General features: G+C 41.1%; 2 protein-coding genes across 5 annotated transcripts in view; one reads left to right on the top strand and one right to left on the bottom strand.

Annotated features, from left to right (window-relative positions):
* The window catches only part of LOC132161074 (gamma-aminobutyric acid receptor subunit alpha-5-like), a 35,303-nt gene that overhangs the window by 7,259 nt on the left and 2,350 nt on the right, over nt 1–25,694 (bottom strand). For all 3 annotated transcript variants that reach the window (XM_059570873.1, XM_059570872.1, XM_059570871.1), the window contains exons 4-8: nt 24,885–24,952; nt 24,394–24,614; nt 18,254–18,336; nt 5,148–5,291; nt 2,250–2,402 (exon numbers count right to left, since the gene is read on the bottom strand). In XM_059570873.1, the coding sequence (XP_059426856.1) occupies nt 2,250–2,402; nt 5,148–5,291; nt 18,254–18,336; nt 24,394–24,614; nt 24,885–24,952 (669 nt within the window). The remainder of the gene's footprint in view (nt 1–2,249; nt 2,403–5,147; nt 5,292–18,253; nt 18,337–24,393; nt 24,615–24,884; nt 24,953–25,694) is intronic.
* The window catches only part of LOC132161072 (gamma-aminobutyric acid receptor subunit beta-3), an 85,103-nt gene continuing 62,633 nt past the window's right edge, over nt 3,225–25,694 (top strand). For both annotated transcript variants that reach the window (XM_059570868.1, XM_059570865.1), the window contains exon 1: nt 3,225–3,748. In XM_059570868.1, coding sequence (XP_059426851.1) covers nt 3,654–3,748 — 95 coding nt within the window. In that variant the 5' untranslated portion in view covers nt 3,225–3,653. The remainder of the gene's footprint in view (nt 3,749–25,694) is intronic.

The following is a 25,694-nucleotide window of genomic DNA, read 5'->3' as shown; positions in this document are numbered from 1 at the left end:
ATACTTCTTTCAGAAACATTAAAATCATAATCATAAATATTCCAAATAATATATCCAAACTTTTGACAGGCAGTGTAAATGAAAAATAATAGACATTACAGTCTAAATCCTTACTGTTTATATCTTTATAAAAAGCCATAAATTAAACAACATGCTTTTTTAACTAAATACATTTCTTTAAAACATATAAGAATTACACCACATTTCTTCTACAAAATATACAGGCATATAATGCTTATAATATAACATGATTTATGTGCTGAAAACAATCACAGTAATCCATCAAAAAAATTCAGTAGAAGCAGAGTCATTTTGTGAATGCCGGTACCAGTGAGCAGGGAAATTTTGTCTTTCATTTAACATAATTCTTGTAATATTTAAAATACTGTGCATGAATAAAATATTGCTTCATGAATCATAAACTCATCTTAATAGCATAACAAAGCATACCAGATGGGAATACTGTCATTAAGATCATTTCATTCCCAGAAATGCAGTCTACTTTTTATCAAATAAGAATTATATATATAAGGTAACAATGAAGGGTCAAACACAGCAGCACTGAATTTCAGATATAAATGTTTATATATATATAAATATATATATATATATATATATATATACATGCCCTTAGAATGACAGTAACATTATAATTCTTCAAAGCATCAGAGAATAGTTCTCGGTAAGTGTCTGAGGAGCGGAGGTGTGCTGTCCCTGTCAGAGGGAGATCTGCAGATTGCCCCAGGCAGCGGTCACAGAGACTTTTAGACATAAATAGCTATGGTACTACAGTCCTTCAGGCATACGGCTATGGGATTTCTCAGCCTCAGGCTATGCAAATACAACACTGTCACATGAGCGATATCAGCGAGGGGGTCTTTGAGCCTCTGTTCATGGATATTTGTATATTTATGTGTGTGAGAAAGCATTATGTTTTGATGTATCCTTTGTTGGCCAGTCAGAGACATGTTGTTTGCGTGGGCACATATTCCTTGTGGACTGTCTGCTCGCTTTGCTGATTATTGCCAAGATACAATGCAAGGCCCCAGAATTGAATAGGAACGGAGGTGTGAATTCAAAAACAGTCATCCGAGTAGATTAGCTCTTCGTTCCTTCTGATTGCATCAGTTAATTCTGATTTCCACTTTGATGAGAATTATCGATGTACAGAGCAAAACATTTAGTGATTGAACAAAAGGGTCAACAGTTAAGAATCTATATATGCTAGGTGATTGAAAACTGAATATAATTTTTTTTTTTATAATCTACTTTCAAACAGGACTGGAGGAGTAAATACCTGATGCTTATAAGTTTTTAAAGGTGCAAGCAGGACATTTTTATTTTTTGTCTCACAAAACTGTAATAACTGGACAATGCTATTACCATTTGCATGATGGTGTTTTGGCCTCCACCATTAGTGGCTAGTGGAGCCATGTTGTTAATTCTAACTAAAGCTATTGAAATTGTTTTGTTAAATGTAGGGATGCACAATACTGGATTTTTCCAGATATCTGATATGCTGATATTTTTCTACTTATTTTGGCCTACAGCCAATGCCTTTTTCGAAATGTTCTTTTGTTTTAAATCAACACCAAGAGATTTTTATAAAAAAAATTTTTTTTTGGTTATAGTTTTGACCAAAAAACTCGCTTGTTAGAACTAAACAAACAATAAAGTTATTTTCATAATGAGAGTAAATGGTAAGCTTTGAAAATATCTGTTGGAAAAAAAAAGATCACTGCCCTTTTTTTAACCTTAACATTTCGCCATATATAAAATAAAAGAAAAAAAATAGATAAAAGACTAACTGAAAATTGTAGTACTAAAATTACAAAAACTTAACCTAAAACAAAATTACAGCTATATAGAAGCTATAACTCCAGAAAGTTATTAGCATTAGCATTTTCTTAATTTTTCTATTAAATCATTAATTGATTTAAGTTATGCTATACAGATATTAACCACTAGGGGATAACAGGGCCTTGCTACAACTACATTTATTAAAAATAGTGCTAGAAATAAAATAAATAAACAACCTTTAATGGCAGCATTCATGAGGGGTTAACCCATTCATATAGAACTACTCGTATTTTCTATTCTATTTCTATACTATTTTGTAGAACAGCTGTGTGTGTGTGTGTGTGTGTGTGTGTGTGTGTGTGTGTGTGTGTGTGTGTGTGTGTGTGTGTGTGTGTGTGTGTGTGTGTCTGTAAAACTCGCATACCATGGGGAAAAAGGGAAGTACTAACCAAAGACGGTCCTGGCAGGGACAGACTCACGGTTGAGCCAGAATGAGACTTGGGACAGAATGACAGTCATGAAGCAGGGCATGTAGGTCTGAATAACAAAGTAACCAATCTTCCTCTTCAGGTAGAAATGGGCCATCATGACCGTGTATTGACCTGCAGGGGGAACAACGAAACAGAAGAAGAATGAAATGAAAGAGAGGGTGAGAATAGAAAACAGTGATGGAAAAATAAGTAACAGAAGAAACAAAGGGACTAAGAGAGGGAGGGATAGAGCGTGATTAACTCGAGGGGATAAGTGCAAACCAGCTGAGAGGTTTAAAGAGAAAATGAGAAAGAGAGAGAGAGAGAGAGAGAGAGGTGGTGAGAAACAAGTCAAGGGAAGATAGAGACATAATAATATGAGGCAAATCAAAACAAATGGGAAATGACGTACTTATGGAATTTTCCAAAAGTGCTGTCAGTATTCTTTCAGAGTAAAGGGAAACACTTTGACTTCCTAGTTTGTGGTCTCATTAGCACCAAATAGTGGACAGTTATCATAATGTCTGGCTACAAAGATGATTTGATTTTGTTTTAGTAAAAGAGTACAACATCAATTATTTTATAGGTACAAAAATGGCATAAATCATCAGAATGGAACAGATTTAATCATCTAAACAAAAGTGACATTTATGGTGTGTTTAAGAGCTGTCACGTTGTGCAATGGAACATGGTGAGATAAATCATTAACTGGAATAGAAAAGAGAATACAGAATGAAAAAAACATTATATATCCTGTTAACCAAGCGAAGATTGAATTTGAAGCTTTAAAAAAAAAATCCTTTTGAGCCACACAGTCTGATAAACTATAGAAAATCCACTGATGACTGCTGCTTTCTCCTGGCAAAATCGGATTTTTGTGTCCCACTAATCCCTTGTCACAATCTGCATCCAGCAGGCTTCTCTCTCTCTCTCTCTCTCTCTCTCTCTCTCTCACACACACACACACACACAAACTCTTCTGTCACTCGCTCTTTCAATAGTTCCATCCATTCTGTCAGGCCAGGCCATCCGCATTTAGGATATACTCTTTCACGGCTTGCAGAGAGAAAGTGAGGTAACAAAAAAGGGGGTAAAAACAGAGCAATAGCATAAAATCTAGTCTAGATCAGAAGGGACAGATCAAGCGGATCAGATGAAGAGGACGACAAGCTGTTGAGTCTTGGAAGTCAAGGAAAAGTTTGAACGTCGTGAGGGCCCTGGGGGCAAAGATGTCCTCGTCATGAGGGGCTCATTGCATCCCCTTTGTCTGGCTTGCCCCTTTATTTCAATGACTGGGAAGAAAGCACATCTGGCAGTGCCCCATTTCATATATTCCACCTTGGATGTGCCCTTTGGGGTGGGACTCTTTTGAGAGCTACAAACATGCGACTGTGGTGGATTTTACTTCTAAGCTTTTGGAGTGTTTATGGAGAACTCCCATTCATAGCAGAGAACAATGCTGCCATGCAGGTCAACTGGTGAGTGGTCTGATTTTTTTTACACTCAAATAAAAATAACACAGTGTTGAACGTTGACAGGAACGGATGAGCCCCTGAGGGGGGTCAGCTTCTAAATCAATTTGAAACAGCTGGGAAGGGTAGATGCTATTTTCTGGATGGGAGTTCTTATTAATAAAAGGTGACAGGTTATCTGGACATCTTTACAGTTTGGGCCAAGTGATTGAATGTTGACATTTCCACTAGAGATAATTTTACCCTCTGTTTGGCAGACTCTAGAAGGTCTTTTTTCCCTTTCTTTCTTCTCCACTGGGTTTGAGCTAATAGCCCTGCGCTCATAAAATGAAGTCCTGGTGGATCTATTTTTAACTTTGTAAAGAGGTTTGCACCTCAGATTAGCAGCAGTAATGACCAGCTGACCTTTGTCCTGCAAGTCAGACAGGGCAAAAATCGGAAGATGGGGAAAGACAGGTTATAAAGTCCTGTTAGAAAGGAACACTGTGGCCTCAGAGCTAGTTTCTAAAAGTGTTTCTGGCCACTTGATGACAGCTGGCCAACTTTGATGTGTAAATCAATGGCAGTGAGAAAGAGATATGGCTCAGTAGGGTTTAAAACATGACGTGGTTGGCATAGTTGATAGTGTCTGCCTAGCTCATGATCAGAGCATGATAATGTCTTATTGAATTTGAGTGTACACCAGCTCAGCACGGTTATCCATATATGTACATCCATAAAGGCGGAACAAGGGGAAGCCCCGCAACCCCACCCCCCACATATGATTACAAAGCTAGAGGCAGAAATGATATGAGTGTATTACCAGTCATCTTTACATAACCGAATTAGGCAGATGCCGCCTAGGCCCCCTTCTCCCCCTTACTCGTCTCCCATGTGTCTCTTGCCAGCTTGAGCCAATGGTGGCTGACCGATGTCACATGGTAAAAGCACAACTGATGGGGAAGCACAAGGATTAACCCTCCAGATCCAATGGCTCAGGATAAGTGTTGTTTTCTCCCCTCCCTCTCTCTCATCTTCATCTCTTCCTGTACTCTCGCTGGTCCTAGAGACAGCTGGCCATGAGTGGGAGGTGTACTGAAATCCTCATCACTCATTTGCCATCCAGCTTGATTTGAAAAAGCAATAATCACAGAAGGGCTATCACTTTATTTAAGAGAGACAACATCAGACGGTGTAGGAAAATGAAACTGAAATGGTGTGATGCAACAGATCATGTTCCTAGAAATAATGCATTAGATGTAACAGGTTAGAAGGCCAGATGAAAGAAAATATATGATATACTAGCAAGAATGGATATTGCGTTACTACAAAATGTTTTGGATCAAGGTCCTGATTTTAAAGCTAAAGCTGAATCACAGATCTTGGCATTGCAGTTAATTGGATAAGATCAGAGAAAGTTATTTACCTCTGCTTGTGCTGATATCTTCAGTACCGACAGTGTGGCCGATCAGATGGTATTGGTTAAGACGTGACCCTTCCTCTGCCACTACCACAGACATGCCAGGGCCTTTAGTCCACTTATACACCACTTCTGAGATAGGGTAGGCATCTGGAAAAACGCACAGTAGTTTACACTTATTATGCAATGATAATGATTATTAACCAGACACTGCGATTACCTGGAAGATTAGTTCAAATTAAATTTGATCTGTTTAGTCCCATCTTTAAATATAATGGTTGCATAAGTGTTACCCACTCTTGCTTGTACAGTCATTGTCAGTTGATTGGATTGCGGTTTGCATGCAAGTAATTTTCATTTCTGAGATTTAGGATGTACGGTGTCTACAGCTGTCAATCATTATATATCAGCTACCATTATGAACAGGGAGCATGTTTTTCTGACTCTGCCAAGTGTATAGCTTGGAAATAAATTTAATCATCTGCACCTGTGTTGAAAAATAGGATCAGACAATTGAGGGTCAAAAATGAGATTTTTTACTGCACCTCAGTTGAAGACAACTAGAGGAACACTTCAATAAAATGACATGTCTTTGCACATGTTAAAAAAGAAATGTAGCCTTTGTATAGCTGTCCTGCAAAAAAAAGCGCAAAAAAAAAAAAAAAACACCAATCATCTAATACACTGATCCACAATTAAGCTTTTTTTTTCAATTTACTTTTTTTTTTATAATTTACTATATTTTTATTGTATGTATTTTCATTTACAGACTGTAATCAATTCACTTTCAACACATCGTGAAACTACATTTTCGGTAGATGCAAGTTTCACATAAAATAGCTGCAGCTTTACAGAGTTTCTTAACACTCCATTTTTTTCCCTTTCACCCCCTCCCATCATTGTGACATTCAATCTTAAAGCAAAACATTAATCTTGCCACTCTCATGCCGGCTCTCTCCATCACAATTAAGATTGACTTTGACCATCTAGACTGAGGGATTATTTTGCCAACAATCTACACACACAGACGCACGTACCCTTAGATACCCCTAGCAGAAACTAATTTGCACTTCACAAATTGTCAGTCTCACCACCCCCACTCCTCTACTCTTTCCCTGACTAGCAAAATCAAACTTGCTATTGGTATTGCTACAAATCTTCTGACTTCTGAAGTCATAACTAACATACTCATAACCATATGCTCCTCTGAATCATTAAAAGCACTGAAGCACTGAAACACAGTTCAGTTATGGTGAAAGCTCTCATCCTGCTGTTGTGTACCCCTATAGATAATGTTGTGCTTTTACTAAAAAAAAACGTGCCAAATTTCCTTGGATTGTTGCAGAAAAGGCTTTTGCATGTTGAAATACTGTAATAATATAATGTATTATGTAAGGCATCATAGGCAAGTAGCTTCTAGGCGATTTTTATAGACACTTCTTAGAATGGCCAGTCAACTTGAGGACGAGCCCACACATTACCTGTTAAGACTCTATAGGGTACCAGCCAAATAAGATTGTAAAGCTAATACTGATTGTTGGGCCAGATAGAATACATTGTTAGCTCAAAATGCTAGCAAGTCCTGTAGTTAAATATTTGTAACTAGAGCATTTTATACAACACTTTGTTATGCAAAACATTTGGGACAAATGTACTGTATGTTTACAATTCCAGAAACAGTGGGTTTTATTCAAGAAACATGCACAGAATTCTTTAATATTTTCACATTTTGTGCATTCAGATCAATAGGTAGATTTACACACCAAATGGGTTTAAATACATTTTACACAAAAATGCTGTGAGTTCCATGAATCAGGCCACGGTTTTTTATAGAAAGGATTTAATCTCTCTAATCTCTGTTGTAGGTTTTTTCTTTCTTTTTTTGCATGTGGCTATAGTGTTATTTCCTACATTTTGCTAAGCATTAAAAAGTCAAGGATCTCTAAGTTGATATCCTGTTTGTATTCTGTGTTATGTCCCTTTCTTATCCACAAGAACAGAGCACATTACTGCTGTCATCATTTTTGTGGACTCATGGCATGAACCTTTACTGACTGTGTGTGACATTTCAGACGTTTTGAGATACCCAAAGAAAACATGAAACTCTTTTTTTAAGGGTTATATACCAGTTCTCCTAGGATAGTGTTTGAAACTCAGTGCAAGTTCAGGAGCCAACAACTAACCCTAACTAATGAGTGTGAAGACAGGGTTGCTGCTAATTATATATGGTGATTGCAAGTGGATCTAATTGGATTGAATTTAGTGGACATCAGATGATCCAAATAAACTCTGAACTCATTTAAGTTCAAATGTAAAATTATACACTTTGTCAAGCCTACTATGGATTGAATTAAAGTAAACTAAAGTATATAGTGGTAGTGATGATAGAAATCATGGTACAATAATAAAGCTACTGAAATACACTGTAGATTTTGTGTGTTTATATTATACCTAGAGCACTGTGAGAGATGTTATTCTCACTTTTTTGACATACTGTAGTCTGTAGACATTAAGGAAACAGCATTTGATAATCCAAAGGAAGTGACAAGGTCTAGTTTCAGAGGAAAAAATATTTCTCATATGTCAAGGGTTGAGACTTGAGGGAAACAAATGTAGTTCTTCATTACGAGAGGGTCACCACGGCACAAAGAGAGAATAGCCTGTAGAATAACCTTCTTACTCACACACGAATGAAACACTTTCCAGTAAAATGAAATCGTTCAGTGTGGATTGACTTGACAGAATGTGTGCGTGCATATACAGGTTTGGCTATACTCGAGAGGAGCAAGTTTTGGGAAATGTCCTCACAAATAGAGTAAAACATCAAACACACACAAAGCAGCCTTCACTTGATGAGATCCCCTCATTAATATAGTGAAACCAGCATGTATGCTTATTTGTGGTTAGGAATGTTAGTTTTTTACAGCTTATTTTATTCCAGGCCTAAATCAATCAATGTCAGAGTTTTCATTTTGTTTGTGAATCTCATTTACAATCCACTCTTGGTTTTATGCAATATTGAATGCCTTTCAGAATTTCAAATCAATGACAATGTGAATGAAGCAAGTTAATGCAACAATCCATTCCCAAATTACAAGAGTAAATTAATGAAAATTCAATTATAAAATGTATTGTCTTTTCATTTAAAATGTTGAATAAAAGATCAAAAATACAGCAAAGATAATTTTCTACTAGTTTGAAGCACTGATATAGGCAATTCAAAAAAGAAAAATAACAAATTAATTAATTAATTAATATAAGAAACTCTTTCTCAATCATTTACTAATAAACAAGATGGAAAAATATGGCAGCATAAGTAATATATAAATATACAAATAAATAAATAAAAAATAAATAAATAACACTCCATCTTTTTTTTACAAACACCCCCAACTCTCAACCTGTCCCTATAAAGCCTGTCTTTCTTTACACAGATTATGAGGCTTGGTTGCCCTAAGGTGAACCTGATACTCTATACACACAAGCTAGTGACATCTTTAGCCATTAGCTCAGCAGGTTGAGAAACAAACACAGACAGTATTCTTAAAGCTGCAAGACATGTTTGTGATTGTAAGGCTTGGTTGTTGAAATGCTGTCCTTGTGTATGTGTGTGTGTGTGTTTAGACATATTTTGAATGAGTATGCATATTTGTTTAGTGTCGGTTTACTACCTATCTTTTAAATAGGCCTATACCTGTATCTTTTGTAGACCCCCTGTACCCCATACGGTATATCCTCCATTGCTGACCTATGCCTTATCTGATTTATCTCTCAAAACTCTCTGGGAAGAGATATATTGGATTAATCGGAAAAAAAATATGATTCACCATTGGGAACCATTACAAGGTTGAATCATCCCTCAGTAATCTTTTGTCTATATAATCTTTTGAGGTGAATCTGCTGGCACAAACCAGAACCTGAAGGCTGTACTGCAGTATGGGGAGCGCTAAATATACACTATACTGGTACTAACGTCATCAAATAAACCTTAATGGACATGACAGAAAGTAGATGTCAAAAAAGACATACCACTTAACGGTCTCTACATCTAAACTAATATAATAGTTTCAATGATAACCAAAATATTTCATCTCTATTAATTTGTCAAACCATGTAATAACTGGGTTAATGTACAGTCATATATAGAGTTCGGTGCTCCTAGACACTCCACAGACTCTCTCTTCTCATATAATAAAATCATTTCAACTCAAAATCAATATTTCATGTCCAGCCATGCAATAAGTGGGATAATGTACTGTACAGTCAGCCTATCTTTACCGTAAAATAAACCCTCACAGGGTGATACAAGACCCTAAGCTTCACATCAGAGACTATTCTGTGATAATGACCAGCTGACTTTACATTACCCGTGAAATGAATGCCTTTGTACCTGATTCACTCAATGTGCTTAGCCGAAGATGTACATTGTGTCTGTTGAGATTAACTGTGAGAATGATTGTCTGTGTCTTTCAAGAGCAGAATGTTCCTTAACAAACGGCTCTGCATAATGCACACATCAGCTTCACAACTTTTATTGTTTACATGAACGCCATTGCCTTTCTAAGGCATTTTGATTGAGATGACGGTTAAAACCAGGCGTCTGTCTCTATTATCCAACCAGCCAAACAAAAAGCTGCTGGTGCAGACAGAATTTATATAACCCTTTACATAACAGAGCACAATACTTCAAGTAAACACATTTATTGTGTTATTTACAAGTTAAATCTCTAATTCTCTGCTGCCTGTATAGTAACTCACGCAGAGGAAATTGCATTAACCAGGTCTGTGAACTCTAAGTTTGCAAGTATGTTCCTAGGTATGAGTCCTAATGAAAGCTACATTTTAAATTACCACCTGATAATGAATAATTAATACCATTTGTGACATTTGAGATAGCTCAGAGGGTGTTTTAAATCTTCAGTAGAATGTAAAATTAAAAAACGTACTCGGTTACTAAACGTAACCTCGGTTCTCTCTAGAAGAGCGAACGAGTACTGCGTCTTAGCTAAGACGCTACGGGAAAAGTCTCTTTTCACGAAATACTGAAGCAAAAAATTATCCTTAATTTTGTATTTTTGTAAAGCGCATTTGCAGCAGTACACAGCCATAGGCGAGACGGCTCGTTCGCTCATTGGCTTGTTCTGCGGCAACTGCACAGCCTATCGAGCGCGGGCTGATGCAACATCAGACCAATAAGGGCGCTTCGCGCCCTTCTTGCCACTTCCCGCCGAAACGGGTGTGGCCCAACCTATAAAAGGAGCTCGAAAAGGCTGACTCACCTGATTTATTTCATCGCCGAAGCGAACCAGAGTGAATCGTACGCACGGCAGAGAACGCAGTACTCGTTCGCTCTTCTAGAGAGAACCGAGGTTACGTTTAGTAACCGAGTACGTTCTCTTACGAGAGCTCTCTCGTACTGCGTCTTAGCTAAGACGCTACGGGAACCCGATGTAAAACGCCGTGCGCGCAGGGATCACACACCGATAAACCTGAAGCAACGCCCAGGATTTACAGTGCACAGTCACCTGAGGGACTCACAGAGAGTCCGGGACAGAAAAAAGGGGGAAAAACCCTCCGTCCCATATCTAGCAGCATCCGTAGATGCGGCAATATGACATCACACAGCCGAGGCAAGGCCTGACCAATGTGGCAATGCGGGTCTTACGCAATACTGCCCATATAACAGTCGGCAGCGCCTAGCGCTCATGAATTCAGAATTCCCCTCAGGGCCCTGATTCTTCTATACCGACAGCAGCCTTGCTTGCAAGGCGGGAACCTCCAGGTTATAGAACCTGATAAATGTAGACGGCGAGGCCCAACCCGCCGCCATACATATATCCTGCAAGGAGATCCCAGTAGACCACGCCCACGACGAGGCGACGCCTCTTGTGGAGTGTGCTCTGACGCCCAACGGGCACTGAAGGCCCCTGGAAGCGTAAGCTAACGCTATGGCGTCAACTATCCATCTGGATAGAGTCTGTCTCGAAACAGCCATTCCTTTGGAACGTCCACCGAACGAGACAAATAGCTGCTCCGTCTGCCGAGAGGCAGCAGAGCGAGACACATAAGCTCTTAAAACCCTGACAGGGCAAAGAAGACTCGAGTCTCCATCCTCCCCTGACACCGGCAGGGCAGACAGGGCAATAACCTGAGCCCGAAACGGTGTGTTGAGGGATTTCGGCACATAACCGTGCCTAGGTTTGAGTATGACCCTTGAGTCATTGGGCCCAAACTCCAAGCACGACTGGCTCACCGAGAGCGCGTGCAAATCACCCACACGCTTCACAGAAGCGAGAGCCAACAAGAATACTGTCTTGAACGACAGATGCTGAAGGCTAACCGATTGGATAGGCTCAAAAGGGGGACCCTTCAAGGCCTTCAAAACCGCCGCGAGGTCCCACATAGGGACTGACGGATGTCTGGGAGGATTCAGCCTCCTAGCTCCTCTGAGGAACCGGATGACTAAATCGTTCCTTCCTATTGACTGACCGGACGCCGTTTCAGAAAACGCCGCGATGGCCGCCACATAAACTTTGAGCGTGGATGGGGCTCTGCCCTTATCCAACAGCTCCTGTAGGAAGGAGAGGACCTCCGTCACCTCACAACTAAGGGGTGAATAACCTCGAGCTGTGCACCAGCTGGAGAACACCGACCACTTCGAGGCATACAGACGTCGTGTCGACGGAGCTCTAGCCTGAGTGATGGTATTTAGCACTCCCCCTGCGAGATCAGCGGGTAACCGTTGAGTGCCCATACATGGAGGGACCACAACTCCGGTCGAGGGTGCCAAATCGAGCCCCTGGCCTGCGAGAGGAGATCTCTCCTCAACGGTACCGGCCATGGGGCGACATCTGCTAATTGCATCAAATCTGGGAACCATGGATGGTTCTTCCAAAGAGGTGCCACAAGCAGTATTGAACATCTCGTTTCTCTCACCCGTTCTATCACCTGCGGAAGGAGGGAGACGGGAGGGAACGCATAAAGCGGGCAGCACGGCCATTTCCGTGACAGCGCGCTTTCGTTCTTGGAAAAGAATGTGGGGCAGTGAGCGTTTCCGTGGGACGCAAAGAGGTCCACCTCCGCCATGCCAAATCTCTCCCACAACAGCCGAACTGTTTGCGGGTGTAGAGACCATTCTCCCGTAGGGACATTGCCTCTGGACAGCCTGTCTGGACCCAGATTCTGCAGTCCAGGCACATGCACCGCTCTCAGCGAGCGCACGTTGTGTTGAGCCCAAATCAGGAGGCGTTCCGTCAGCCTGTACAGGTTTCGGGACCCGAGACCGCCCTGGCGATTTATGTAGGACACCACGGACATGTTGTCCGAACGGACTACGACGTGGTGATCCTTGATATGGGGACAAAAGCGCGTCAGCGCATTCTCCACTGCCAGCATTTCCAGGCAGTTGATATGATGGAGCTTTTCCCGTTCTGACCATAGGCCAAAGGACGGTCTGCCTTCGAGCAGCGCTCCCCATCCCGAAGTGGAGGCGTCCGTCGACACCATTTTCACACTCGGGGAAGTCCCCAGGCTTACACCTGATCGGTACCAGCCGTTCGCTGTCCAAGGTGCTAGAGCCGCAACACAGCTCTGATCGACCTTGAAATGCAGCCGGCCAGACGCCCACGCTCTGCGCGGCACCCGAGCCTTCAGCCAGAACTGCAGGGGGCGCATGCGGAGCAGGCCCAGCCGCAGAACCGGAGATGCTGAGGCCATGAAACCCAGCATCTTTTGACAGTGTTTGAGCGACACAGTCGCGCCACAGCGGAAAGAACTCGCTGCACGCTGAATGCCCATCGCGCGCTGTGGTGACAGCCGCGCCGTCATGGAACACGAGTTCAGAACTATACCCAGAAACAGGATCGTCTGACTGGGGTTCAGCGAACTCTTCACCCAATTGACACTGAGGCCGAGCTTCTCGAGGTGATCGAGTAAAACGGCTCTGTGGTCCATGAGCTCCGCTCATGACCGGGCCAGAACCAGCCAGTCGTCCAAATAATTCAGCACTCGTGTGCCTCTGAGTCTAAGAGGAGCGAGCGCTGCATCCATGCACCTCGTAAGCGTACGAGGAGCTACGGACAAGCCGAATGGCAGGACTGCAAACTGGTATGCCTGGCCCTCGAAGGCGAATCTCAAATATCGCCTGTGGTTTGACGCTATCTGTATTTGAAAATACGCGTCCTTCAGATCTATTGACATGAACCAGTCCCCTCTGCGAATCTGCGCGAGGAGCTTCCTGGTCGTGAACATTTTGAAACTGTGTTTCATCAATGCCCGTTCAGCTGTCTTAGATCCAGTATGGGCCGGAGACCCCCGTCTCTCTTGGGCACCAGAAAGTATCTGCTGTACAGCCCCCCCTCGCTTTGAGACACAGGCTCTACAGCCCCTTTGCTCAACAGTTTTGATATTTCGGCCCGAAGTATGTGTGCTACTTCTGTTTTGACCGTAGTTTCGACGCGCGCTGAAAAGCACGGTGGGCGTCGAGAAAACTGTAGCGAGTAGCCTCTCTTTATAATGCCTAGCACCCAATCCGAAACCCCTGGAAGCACTGACCATGCATCTGCATGAATGGCTAAGGGCTGGATGCGAAACGCGCTCTGTTGACTGGGCAACGGCGGCGCTCGAGTGTGCTGCGCATCTGAGGCGGGGAGCGCGCTGATCACAGCGGGCAGATCGCTCTTCCTCGACCCCGTTCCAGCGCTTAACCGACTGGAGGGAGGCTGAGCGGGTCCCGTGGGACTCGATATATCTGCGAGTAACCGTGGGCTGCATGTGTGCACTTTTACCACTTTCAACTCGCTGTCTGCCTGTGCAGAATGTACGTGCACGGGTCTCATTTTTACAGAAGCCCCGCGCCGTATGTGACATAGTGTATGTGGGCACTGGGAAGTGGGCACGTTTACTATGCGGCGCGCTCGACCGATCTGTGTCGATCTTATGTGCGCTAGCCCTGTGTGCAGGGCTGTGCTTACATGTGGAGATGGGCACTGGGTAGTGGGCATCGTCACTGCATTTATAGCACCATCGGCCGTGGCCGGACGAGCATGCACGGGTTTCGTTTTTACAGAAACCACATGACGTGTGTGACATAGTAATTGTGGGCACTGAGGGGTGGGCACGTTTACTATGCAGTGTGCGCGACCGACTTGAGTCGACATTATGGGCGCAGGCCCTGTGTGCAGGGCTATGCTTACATGTGGAGATGGGCACTGAGGAGTGGGCATCGTCACTACATTTATAGCACCATCGGCCGTGGCCGGACGAACGTGCACGGGTTTCGTTTTTACAGAAACCACATGACGCGTGTGACATAGTGATTGTGGGCACTGAGGAGTGGGCACGTCTACTATGTAGTGTGCGCGACCGACTTGAGTCGCTTTTATAGGCGCGAGCCCTGTGTGAAGGGCTGTGCTTATATGCGGAGATGGGCACTGAGCAGTGGGCATCGTCACTACATTTATAGCACCATCGGCCGTGGCCGGGACACCAGAAATTACACCTTTTTCGGGAAATATCTGGGTAGCCGTGATAACGGTTTTCGTGTGCAGGCAAGCGGGCAACCGTACAGGCTTGCGCATTGCAAACAACGCTGAAACAGTCACAATCTCTGGAAACTGAAACAGCGGCGCGCTTCGGTGACAGCCCGGCCGCAGCGGAACTCGTACACCGGCGCTTCGATGAAGCAGCCATCGTGTGTAGTGCCGACGCAGCGTCATGCAGCATGCGTAGATGGCTTTCCCAGGATGGCTTCGGGGCTCCCGGCCTCACCGTAATCCTCTGCCGCGGTCCCCGCGGCGCGGGGCGACGGCCAGTAGAGCGAGAACGGGGGTCTCGAGCTGCGTTGCTGAAGCTGTTGTGATAACGGCTTTTGTGTGCAGGCAAGCGGGCAACTGTGCAGGCTTGCGCATTGCAGAAAACGCTGAGACAGTCACAATTCCTGGAACTGAAACAGCGGCGCGCTTGGGTGAGAGCTCGGCCACAGCGGAACTCGTACACCTGCGCTTCGATGAAGCAGCCATCGTTAGTAGTGCCGACGCAGCGTCACACAGGAGGCTTTAGATGGCAACACCGCTTTTGCCGCCGTCCAGCAGAGGGCGGACAAAGGTGCGTCGCTATCGCCTGTTCCACCGGCGGAAGTGAGTGGTAGTTCCTGTTTTTAGCATCATCAGTGTGGAGAATGCTAGTGAGACAGACGAACGAGTTCGTGCTGAATATGGAGCGTTCCAAGCCTTCGCCACCTCTTCGTGAAGCTCAGGAAGAAATGAGGCGGGCTTTGAGAAGTACGCTCATCCGAAAGGGAAATACCATCCAGCCGGGAACGAGAGGGGGGGGCGCTGGTGCAAACCACTCGCGGCCGAGACACATCGCGGCCAACACGAGCATTCGCCCCGGCTCCTTCTCGATGTCAGCTCGTCTGCTGGGCTTCTGAGCAGAAGGCGCGAGATCCTCGGAGCTCGCCCAGCCATCACTGCCCGAAGCCAGCAGAGAGCGCGTGTCCTCTTCCCCCGACGCGGCCCTGAGATCGACTTCCTCGGACGACGCGCCGGCAAACAGCGGGCGCTGCCCACCGGGAAGCGATGCAGGGGGGGGCCGGTGAAGCAGGGCGAACCGGCGAGCTCGGTTGAGCTGAAGACGGTTCCGGAATCCGCTGGAAGCGATGCTTTTACGGCGCCTCAGCGCAGCGGAGAATGCAGGCTCAGAGAAAAAGGCCAGGCGAGTCCTCAGAGTCACCATGGCAACAGCTCGCAGTGGGGGCATCCGCCGTCAGCGAGCGAGCGCTGCATGATCTTCACCCAGGCAGGAGACACAGATGACGTACCGGTCTCCCTCGCTGAGTGGGGCTCTGACGAGCCGCAGGAAGGCATCTTAAAAAAGACGCGAGCTCTTTTACGAGTGTGTGTCGCAGGGCGAACACACACACACACATAAAGAACAGCTTGTATATAACAGGATTGAAAGGATATAGGCGCCGGATAGCGCAGCAGGAACGGCAATGGAAGGCGGCGATGCCAGCAGCTTCAGAATGGCTCGTCCTGCTGATGTACTTTCTCAGACGGCGCTTGCTTCCTCCGTGATCCAGCGATGCGTGAGCTTCGCTGAAGAGATGAAAAATCAGGTGAGTCAGCCTTTTCGAGCTCCTTTTATAGGTTGGGCCACACCCGTTTCGGCGGGAAGTGGCAAGAAGGGCGCGAAGCGCCCTTATTGGTCTGATGTTGCATCAGCCCGCGCTCGATAGGCTGTGCAGTTGCCGCAGAACAAGCCAATGAGCGAACGAGCCGTCTCGCCTATGGCTGTGTACTGCTGCAAATGCGCTTTACAAAAATACAAAATTAAGGATAATTTTTTGCTTCAGTATTTCGTGAAAAGAGACTTTTCCCGTAGCGTCTTAGCTAAGACGCAGTACGAGAGAGCTCTCGTAAGAGAACCCAAGAAATGCTGAGAAATGACTAATTAAACAAAATAGCTAAATAATAGAATCCAGTCATTTCTGTGGGGGATAGTTCATGTTTATTAACACTGTACTGTTCATTTGTGAAAATCATGCTCAGTCTTCATTAAGTATTCATTGTGGGTTAGGTAGTTCTTGCTTCTATAATAAAAGAGATGGTATATGATCAGATCAATGAAAAAAAAAGTACTGTAAATACTGGATATGCCATTGTCCATAAAGTAGAACAAGACAATATAAACAAAACAAGAATCAGTGGTAAAAAAAAAATTAAGCCTTGTTATTATTATACTTTTTTTTTTAGACAGTGGAGAATCTTAAATTGATGCAGCATGTCTGGTTTAATTTTAGTCTCAAAGATTGTCTGCATACATCAATTTGGATTCAGGTCAAACTAGGCAGGCTAGTACAATTTTACTTTTAGATTGATTAGATTTTATTTTGTACTTCTAACTACGCTGATGTTCTAATTTAAAAATCCATCCAATCACATTGGGAAGCCTATGAGATTCCCAATAGCGCTGCATCAGACTCATTTTAGGTCACGAGCCAGATTAGATTAAACATCACCTTAAGCTGGCCGATTTATTTATTTATTTATTAAATCTTGACATACCCATGGAGAGCGTAAGCACAATGCGTCGTTTTATGAAACTACTGAATGAACTTCAGGTCATGAGGGATTTTACTATGCAGCTTTAAAAATACAATCAACTATTCAGATATGCACAATCATGAAACATCAGTGGCACCTTTCCTAAGCGCTGTCTGTCATGGTTTCTGCTTTATCCCAACCCAAAGACTCTCCATGTACAGCCCTATCCTGTAATGCTCTGAACATCAAAGAAAGCTGAGCCCATCTCAGGTCATTCTTGGCTTCTTAGCACCAAAAAGCCTTTATTTTGTGTGTAGGCAGTGCGTACGTGAGCATGGGAGGGATGGCAGGACACCTTCTAATCCAGTCCTCAAGTCACCCTTCTTTCTGATAGCACCAGGTGATAATCTTAATCCTACTCTTGGACAGGATGCCACATGATAATCAGACTAAACTGGACTCAGTATGTGTTCAGATATACCTTAAACACCAGTCCGTCAAGCGGACTAAAATAGGCCAAGTTAGCATAGATTTACTCAATATTTTGATAAAAAGTTCACAAACATGTATTGAGAACAAATGCAGGGAGAAATGAAGATGAAGGCAAAGAGGTGCTTGGTACATAATATAAGAAAAATGAATTTCTCCACCTCCTGCGGCGGGAATTTCCTATAAGATATACACAATGTTGCTCCTATTCCTATCTTTGCTCTGCTAACATTTCATAAGTTAATACATGCTTTGCTAAGGCAATGTGTGTGTGTGTGTGTGTGTGTGTGTGTGTGTGTGTGCGTGTGTGTGTGTGTGTGTGTGCGGGTGGGTGGGTGATCGTGGTAAATTCTAGTTCATCTATGTGAGATTCTATTCAAACACTTTTACTGAATAAGATGAATGTAATCTTGCATTTTGAGTAGTGACTATATTTTATCAGAGGGATTATTTTATGATTTCTTGGAATCTGCTATTTTAAAATCATTTTAAAATAGCAATAAAACATACATTACAATGGGTTTTTAGGCAGCGACAAAGGAATTTGTCTTCATTCAGAATAAAACATTATGGACTTACAGCTGCCAAATTTGAGTGGGCAGGCATGAGTATCCATAGGAAAATCCTCCAACTGCATGGGACACTCCGCTGATATGGTCAATCTGCAGAGAGAAAAATTAAAATATGATTAAATCTAGATCAGCACATCTGAGTATGTTTTAAAGATCAGTTTTTATTATAAACATCTTCAGCCATCATCAGCTTAGTGACAGTCACACAGGAACAGTGAGTAGCTGTTTGTAGCTAATTCAGTCAGTGTTCAATGTCTTATTGAAAATCCTCTCAATGTAGCTAGGCTTGAATAGCTTGTGTATATTAATAGGAAGACTGAGCTGTCGTGTTGAGTGCTCTTAGATGTATTTATAGAACAAGGGTGCCCTCGTGTGCCAGATGTAGGAATGCTGCCAAATCGGTGAAGTAAAGCACTGCTTATTCTGGATTTGCTTAGAAGCAACTACACACACACACACACACACACACACACACACACACCCACCAGCATTACAAACACATGCATAAAAACACCATTTCCTATTCAATATTCAGTTTTCACTTATGTTTGATACCAATGCATTTTAAAACGCTCAAGCTCCATACAGTAGGATATCAAAATTTATTTTGAACTGACATCGCCACCCATTGGAGTATTTGAGGACTACAAGAAAGATTAATAATAATAATGATACTGTGCCATGTCATCCCAGCAGAAAAAAAACCACCTATGCTATAATTTATTAAATACTAAGTATACTTTAAATGATTTATTGACATCTTTTAAAACTTATTGATATAAAATCATAATTCTACTGTATTTGGAGTATTTATTTATTGCACAATGCACATTTCTTAATGTTATGCCTAAAATGTGTTTTAATATTACTGCCAATAAGGATTGTATGACCTCTGTGTAATATTAGTCTTTAAATGCTGGATATTTAAAGTGTACCTGAATTGCTATAGTTCCACTTTATCCATCAAATATACTTCACTATGTCTTAAGTAGGTCTGCAGCACTACTTCCACAAAATTAAAGTGCATTAAGTACAAAATGAGCTGTTCCAACTTACCAGACTTATACCAGTTACAAATGCAGGGTATTTTGTATTAAGCACAAATAAGCAAGTATGTAAATGTATTTGTAATATACTTAGCATGAAATAAATGTTGTTGTTTTTTTTTTTTCAAATACATTTCAACATTGTTATTTACTAGGGACTACATATAGTTCTACCACACTAGTGAAGACTGATTCAATTTAAATTTAAAGTAATTAAATTTGATAAACTAAAACTACATACAGTACAATTATGTTGTTTGTTATTTATTGCTTATTATATTTGTTGCTTTTTGTCCCTTTTTTTTTTCTGGGGTTCTCAGAAGCAGAAGTCAACACAGTGATCTCATAGTGCTTCTATGACTTTCCAAAATGAAACATAAAAACATATAGTTGCCTTTATGTTAAAAGTTAAAACTTACAACTTTAAATCCCCCTTGAGAACACTGCAAGGCTCTGTAGTGGCTGAATCTGCTATCATGTAGCCCCCTCTAGTGGACCACTTATGAAACACAGCTTTTTAATTATATTACCGTATGATTTTCTGAAAAGTTCTGCGGCTAAACAAACACATTAAATGTGACGGAGATGGACTTTGCAACAGTACAACATCAATTAATTCTATCTGCGAGAGTGCAACTGAATTGATTGCTGGATGTTATAGAGTATATAAGTGATCTAACATGACATTAGAAATATGAAATGGAAGTAGCATCACATTATTGTTGCTCTGTTAAACAGGCAAAAGAATTTGGGCACTTCCTGTTTCAACCAAGTACGTCCATTAGATTAACAATGCCAGGTAGCATTAAGTTTATTTAAATCAATGTTCAAAATCTGCTGCTAAACCAAAAGTCAGCAGCAAAGCCATTTAGCAAAGCAATTTTATGAGATCAAGGCTGATCATAGCTAGCATTACCATAATGGCTACAGGATGGCTGCTATATTATGCCACCATCTAGCCATTACGCCTTTCCCCTTAACATCCTAGGTGGAGCCTATTTCAATGATTTGTTGTAAGCAATGCAATAAGACGTCAGCGATGACCCTCAGCTGGCAGTGTAATGAAGGGTTTGATATTGCCATGCTACTAAAACTGCTTAAAACCTCCATCATCAGCATCTGAGAAGGAGACCGGGGTTGAAGGGCACATGGTTGTATCTCTGACTGGAAATCATGTGAGAATGTAATTAATGGGGCGGGACACGTGAGGCGCTGTTCCTTCACTTAATCAGTGCAGGGCCTTCATTTCTGACAGCTCCATGATGAATTGCTGTATTGGAAAAATGAAGGACCGTCCTCTAAACTCAACCTCCATTCGACCATCTCACACAACTTTATCAAAACCAGCCATATGGGAGGCGAAGAGCTCACTTGTGTACTTCCTGAACACAGTTAGTGCTAAGGTCAGCATTGCTGGATGTGGAGACGAAATGATGTTGGCACTGGGGACTTGACAAATCATGAGCGCTCAGAGCTTTATCCTGACTGTGAGCTCTATTTGGTCTGTTATAGCCCATTAAAGCTCATAACTTATTACTTTCTTTCCTTCTTTTGGCTTTCATATTGTAATAGATTATGCTTTTTACTATTAGAACTGTCTACCTTTCAGATTGTATATGAAGAGTTTATTACCAAAAACAGATCCGTTTTTATTCATTTTCATAAATCATGTTTTTTTATCATTATAATGTTTTTATTGTTTTATTATGTTAGCTGTATTTTTTTAGTTATTATTATTTGGAAATGGAAAGCAGGATAATAAAAAAACTTTTTTTTGTAGTTTATAGTTTATGGATCTGTTTTAAAACGTTTTTACTTTATATTTCCATTTTTTACAATGTAGGTTTTCCTACTACACCATTTGTCTCAATATCGGGCTCAAGCTAAGAACATGGCAGATCCTTCAGAAGATTTGACAGTTTCTAGAACATCTCCCTTTTGTTCGGTCTCATAACCTCCTTTTTAACTCTAATAAAAGCCTGTAGACTGCATTCCACTTTTAGAATGTGGGTGGTGAAACTGTTTTGCCCTGCTTTTTCATGGCAGCTAAGGTGCTCCTTTCCATCTCAGCAGGAAAAATAAAAAACCTTACTGCTGATCACTTTTCCGGAAACTATGTGTGCATTAATGAGCGTTAAAAGGCCCTTTTAATGGTTTGCACTGTTAGGAAATGCAACACTGAACAGAGTTTATTGTAGGCAAGCTACAATAGCTCCACCATTGATTTCTAAATGAGTAATTTCCTCTCAGAGTCATTAATGTTTGATTGATGATCTCGGTCAATCTACGATCTAAAAAAGCAGCTCTATATAAGGCTTTAGCAATTGAATAATTTTGCAATATGCATTTGGTCTTACGATGTACGAAACAGACAATAAAAAAACAGTGATGCTCCGCAAATAAGAAAGGAATGCGTTTCATGTAAATGAAATGATCCATGTTTTTCATCTATTTTATATTGCTTTAGCCCCAACACAAGAAATCTAATTGTTACCTACTGTATATGGAAAACTCGCCAAATCCCTCTTTGCATTTAAATATGAGTTAATAAAAACGAATAACTCATTATATAATGGATCATCTTAACTGTTACCCTGGGAGAATAAAAACAACTAATACATAAACAACCACAATCTAAACACTTTACGATTGTGCTCCTCAAAATTCAGCACTTACTCAAACAGATTCTACTACAGAGAAGATTTGGTATTGATGCCATTTGAGAACAACAATAGCTGCTTTTATACAGCACTAACACAGCAGTGTGCAGGGTGCTTGGCAGTAGATTGTTGCTGATGATAGCATGGCGAGCAAAAACTGTTTGGGTGTGATTGTAAGTGTGTGCGTGCTTGTTCTCTCCCTCTGCCCTGATACTGCGAGTAATGGAGCAGACAGTCTGTGAAGAACAACTCAACAACAGGGGCATAAAACATACAGCCACATGCCCTCTTCTGCTTTCTCCTTTTCCTTTGTTTCTATCTCTTGCTTTGTCTCTGGAACACCCTTAGGTTGGAACATCCTTGGATGACTGGTCCAAGGCACAAAGAGAAACTAAAATACACTAGATGCTGTAGGTATATTTTCTGAGTAAATGAATACATGGAGTGTCAAAAAAAATTGAATTTGCCTCTGGAACCTCAGTACACTGCTCAAAGTAAAAAAAAAAAAAAACACTTGAAACCTACACTCTAAAAAAGACTGGGTCAAAACAACCCAATTGCTGGGTTTTTCCATATTTCACCTAGCGCTGGGTTGTATTTAATCCAGCATTTTTTTTTTTTTGAGTGTAGGTAAAATTATCTAGGCAGATAAAATGATTTGTTCTTTGCAAAAAGTACACATTACTCTTGATTAGATTTGTCTTGGCAGCATCAGCAACTTGGACTTAAAGTTAAAAAATAATCAGTAACATTTTGCCATGCATGCCATCATTTTCCAAATTACATGTAAATAATTGTACGACTTTAATTAAACAAATAGAAAAAATATATATTAATTTGTAATATTTTGGGGCCTGTGAAAATGTTGGCAGGGCAAGCAGACAGAAAGACAGATGAACAGATAGACAGAGACAGACAGACAGACAGACAGACAGACAGACAGACAGAGAGAAAGAGATTAGATAGATAGATAGATAGATAGATAGATAGATAGATAGATAGATAGATAGATAGATAGATAGATAGATAGATAGATAGATAGATAGATAGATAGATAGATAGATAGATCAGATAGATCAGATAGATAGATAGATAGATAGATAGATAGATAGATAGATAGATAGATAGATAGATCAGATAGATAGATAGATAGATAGATCAGATAGATAGATCAGATAGATAGATCGATAGATAGATAGATAGATAGATAGATCATGCAGTTGCTGCAGATTTGTCGGCTGCACATCCATGATGCGAATCTCCCGTTCTACCACATCCCAAAGATGCTCTATTGGATTGAGATCTGGTGACTGTGGAGGCCATTTGAGTAAAGTAAATTCATTATCATGTTCAAGCAACCAGTCTGAGATGATTTGAGCTTTGTGACATGGTGCATTATCCTGCTGGAAGTAGCCATCAGAAGATGCGCACACTGTAGTCATAAAGGGATGGATATGGTCAGCAGCAATACTCAGGTAGGCTGGTACTAGGGGGCCCAAAATGTGCCAATAAAAATGACCTTCACACCATTACACCACCACCACTAGTCTGAACAGTTGAGACAAGGCAGGGTGGATCCATACTTTCATACAGTACGTTTTTCGTGACCCTACCATCTGAATGTTGCAGCAGAAATCGAGACTCATCAGACCAGCCAACGTTTTTCCAGTCATCTATTGTCCAATTTTTGTGTGCTTGTGCGAATTGTAGCCTCTGTTTCCTGTTCTTAGCTGTCAGGAACAGCACCCGGTGTGGTCTTCTGCTTCTGTAGCCTATCAGCTTCAAGGTTAGACATGTTGTGCATTCAGCATACCTTGGTTGTAATGAGTGGTTATTTGAGTTACTGTTGCCTTTCTATCATCTCTAACCAGTCTGCCCATTCTCCTCTGACCTCTGACATCAACAAGGCATTTTCGTCCTCACACCTGCCATTCATTGGATATTTTCTATTTTTCTGACCATTCTCTGTAAAACCTAGAGATGGCTGTGTGTAAAAATGCTAGTAGATCAGCAGTTTTTGAAATACTTAGACCAGCCGTCTGGCACCAACAACCATTCCACGTTCAAAGTCACTTAAATCCCCTTTCTAGATTGATAGATATTTTGAAATTAGGTTAATAGAAATTTGTATTTCACTTATATATTTAGTCAAAAATAATGCCTAATAGACAGCTTCGGAAATAAATGTGTAAAGAGAAATCTTAGCTTTAGCAGGGGCAAACTGAACATTCTCACTGAGATTGTACGATGTGGAACATGAGATGCTGAATTCAAGTTTGCTTAACACATCTGTCACATGGCAGAGGGTTCAACAGTGCAAATCAGGGGTGAGGAGGGCATAAATGAGATGAATGTCAAATGTGTAACTGTACTACCACTGTACTACCCATAACTACTCAAATCATTATAGCTTATATAAGCGTTATAGCTTAAACTTGTACCTCATGGTGTACAGCAATGTCCCATCATCCTTCAGTCTCAGAAGCTTGTTGGGCGTTGTCATGTTGTGAGCAATGGATTTTTTGCCATTAAGGAAAAAGGTGTCTGGAGTCCAAATATTACTGGCCAGCAGGTTATTCAGAGGTAGCATCTCCATCGGCCCCTTGAAACACAAACGTTCATCCTTCCAGCTTTGACGGAAAAACACATCAATGGTGTATTCCTGTTGAAAGAAAAATGTTAGTGTCATCAGTGTGTACCTGAAGGCAGGACCACATGACTGAATATTGAAAAAAAAATAGTATCATTTATAAGGTCGTACTGTGACCTGCCTAAGATATTGCATGCAGAATATAAGTGAATGTTGCAGAGACAAAGTAATGTCAGTAATGGAGGCAGGATTTAATGAAGATGAAGCGATATCTAAGGTAGAATTTGGAGAGGTTAATGAATGGTGTTTCTTCATGAAGAAAGATATGGTTGAAATACTTACCATCTCAGTATCTGACACTGGTCCAAAGCTAGTCACAAAGATGTTGGTTTTTATTTCTGTCACTTTCTCTGTAAAATCAATAAGAAACTGCATGTTTTTTTAGATCAAGTTCAATTTTGGTCATTGCATACATAGTTAGATCCATAAATACATAGATATAATTATTATAGTGAACTTAAACTATAACTGAAACTAAAAATTAAAACCATTAAGAAAATGTACATTACTTAAAATAAAATAAACATGAACTGAAATAAAATATAATAATAATAAAAAACCATTATTTCAACTAGTTGCCAAGGTAACTTTTTCATTTTAATTTAGTTTAGGTGAAAAATATGATATGATTTTATGATAGGTAAAAATTGATAGCCTGAATGCACTGTAAGTCGCTTTGGATAAAAGTGTCTGCTAAATGCATAAATTTAATTTTAATTTAATTTTAATTTAATTTTAATTTAATTTTTACATTTTAGTTTAACTGAAGTAAAACTGAAATAAAAACTATATACTTATATATAAAAAAGAAACTATTAAAAATTGAATACATTTATATATGCTGGATTTCCATTATACTGTATATGCAAGTAAATATATATTTTGTGTAAATGCTTTGATTCAGCCATATTATTTAGTTGCATTCATTTTTTAAATGAAAAGCAATTAATTTCATCCGCCTGATTGCACTTCCCTTCTCAAGGCACTAAATCAAGTTCAATGCCATCATTTGTCAATTGACATCACGTTGCTGCTGTTAGTTATGAGATGTGCTCCCTTGAACTCTCTCACATGGAAACAGAGCAGCCTGTG

This window comes from Carassius carassius, chromosome 17 (assembly GCF_963082965.1).
Source record: "Carassius carassius chromosome 17, fCarCar2.1, whole genome shotgun sequence".
Lineage (NCBI taxonomy): Eukaryota > Metazoa > Chordata > Actinopteri > Cypriniformes > Cyprinidae > Carassius > Carassius carassius.
This window is presented reverse-complemented; position numbering and strand designations above follow the sequence as displayed.